A 2,299-nucleotide genomic window follows, 5' to 3' on the forward strand; every position below is an offset into this window, starting at 1 on the left:
ATTCGAGGAGCAGTCGACTCAACGAGGCGGAAGCGACCAAACGGGTCTCGTTGTGGAGGGTGTGGGCAATGAGTGGCCCTGAACGATGGAACATTCTAGTCGGGAGTTTGGCGGCGCTGGTTCATGGCAGTTTGTACCCCGTGTGGGGAGTCATTCTTACAAAGTGCATCATGGTGTTTTTCCAACTGGCATCCGGTGGGGACGAGCTGCTTCGGCAGGCGCTGAAGTGGTCGATGGCGTTTTTGATCTTGGGCGCGACGACTTGTTTGGCCGCGATCGTGCAACACCACCAGTTTGCCATTGTCAGTGAACGCCTCACGACGTCCATCCGTGGTTTGTGCTTTCGCTCGTTGTTGCATCAAGATTTGGCGTGGTTCGACGAACCGACCCACCCTGCCGGCGCGCTTGCCACTCGCCTCGCGACCGACTGCGCCGCGGTTCGCACCATGACCGCTGAAACACTAAACGCTGTCTTGATCAACATCGCGACGTTGTCGATTGCATTAACGATCGCGTTCAGCTACAGTTGGCGCATGGCTCTTGTGTTTCTCGCCGTGATTCCTGTCATGGCCATGGCGCAGGCAGTCGAGATCAAGGTCCAGACTTCGCAAACCAAAAAACAAATCAACAACGGCGACATTCTGGCCGGGTCATTACTCAGTGAAACTATTCACGGCATTCGCACGGTCGTCGCATTCAATCTCGAGCAGTCAACGATGGCGACCTGCCTGGACTACTTTCAGCAGAGCGCCGCCGCGGATCGCGTCGCTGGGGTCGTCAGCGGTTTCGCGTGTTCGCTCTCGATGTCGTCCATCCTCTATGCGATCTCGATCGTGGTGTACGTGGGAGGGTGGCTGACTCAACGCGGCCTTTTGAACTTTGAAGGCATGTTCATGGTCTTGAATGTACTCTTTCTGAGCTCCGTTGGAGTCGGGATTGCAGCCGAGGGCATGGGCGATATCAGGAAGGCGAAAGAAGCGGTCAAGAGCATCTTTTCCATCATCGACCGCCAGCCTCCCATCAACTGCGCGTCCATCCAAGGCCTGCAACTCAAACATGTCCATGGGGATCTGGAACTCCGGGGTCTGGAATTCTCGTACCCGAGCCGCCCAGATAGCAAGATCTACTCCAACTACAACCTCAAGATCAAGAGCGGACAAACCGTCGCGTTGGTCGGCGGCAGCGGCAGTGGCAAGAGCACAGCCATCAACCTCATCGAACGCTTCTACGACCCCACGGCCGGTTCAGTGTTTCTCGACGGCCACGACCTCAAGTCGCTCAACGTGCAGTCGCTGCGCCAGCACATCTCGATTGTGAGTCAGGAGCCGGTCCTGTTTGTCGGCACGATCGGGGAGAACATTGCGACGGGAAAGCCCGGCGCCACGCAGGAAGAGATCGAAGAAGCCGCCAAGAAGGCCAACGCACACGACTTTATCATGCAGTTCCCAGACAAGTACAACACGGCCGTGGGGGACCGCGGCGTGCAAGTGTCTGGCGGCCAGAAGCAGCGCATCGCGATCGCCCGCGCCATCATCCGCGACCCTGCGATTTTGTTGCTGGACGAAGCCACGAGTGCGCTGGACAACGAGAGCGAGCGCATTGTGCAGGACTCGCTGGACCAGCTGCTCAAGCTCAAGCGTCGGACGACGATCATCGTGGCGCATCGGCTGTCGACAGTGCGGAATGCGGACGTGATTGCAGTCGTGGACGGTGGTCGCGTGGCCGAGCAGGGCACGCACGAAGAGTTGATTGGCATCCCGAATGGCATTTACGCCAACTTGGTGTCGCGACAGATGAGTTAGAATCTAAAGAGCAGGCCGTAGCTACGTGCGATGTATGCACGATGAACATTGCATTCTGACGAGTTACGCGCTGTTCGTCGTGACTGCAATTCTTATCTCGTGGGCTGCGGACCTTGAGACGAAGCTGTGTGTGGGTGGCTGTGGAAACTTCCTCCGACTACACTCATGTCGCCGCAGGGGGATGAGGCGGAACCAGGCGTGATTGATCTCGATCAGGATGTAGCTGTACGTCAGCTACATGATCTCTTGCTTCGTGACATGCCATCCAATCGCCTTCAGCCTGCAGTGGACTGTGTATTGCCTTGCTTTTCACTACTCTCGGCCAGGCTGGTTGTTACCTTGGATGCAACGGCTCGAGCTGGTGTATTCTAGAGAGATTGTTCAGGTGGTGTTCAGGTCGTGGTGGCGGGAGATATCGTGCAATGGCAAGGCAACGGGCACGAAAATCGGCCGTTGTGAAAAAATCAACTGAAAGCGATAAGAGGTTGTCGGTGACG

The 2,299-nt window shown here is 56.8% G+C and overlaps 1 protein-coding gene across 1 annotated transcript; it reads left to right on the forward strand.

The window, feature by feature from the left end:
• Positions 1-1,802, forward strand: H310_08646 (hypothetical protein; the record flags this gene model as incomplete). The annotated part of the gene is made up of 1 exon (XM_008874482.1): positions 1-1,802. Exon 1 carries the CDS (start codon positions 69-71, stop codon positions 1,800-1,802), a length of 1,734 nt encoding a protein of 577 aa, XP_008872704.1. The 5' UTR covers positions 1-68.
• Between the last annotated feature and the right edge of the window lie 497 nt (positions 1,803-2,299).

Source organism: Aphanomyces invadans (assembly GCF_000520115.1).
Source record: "Aphanomyces invadans strain NJM9701 unplaced genomic scaffold supercont1.18, whole genome shotgun sequence".
Lineage (NCBI taxonomy): Eukaryota > Oomycota > Saprolegniomycetes > Saprolegniales > Verrucalvaceae > Aphanomyces > Aphanomyces invadans.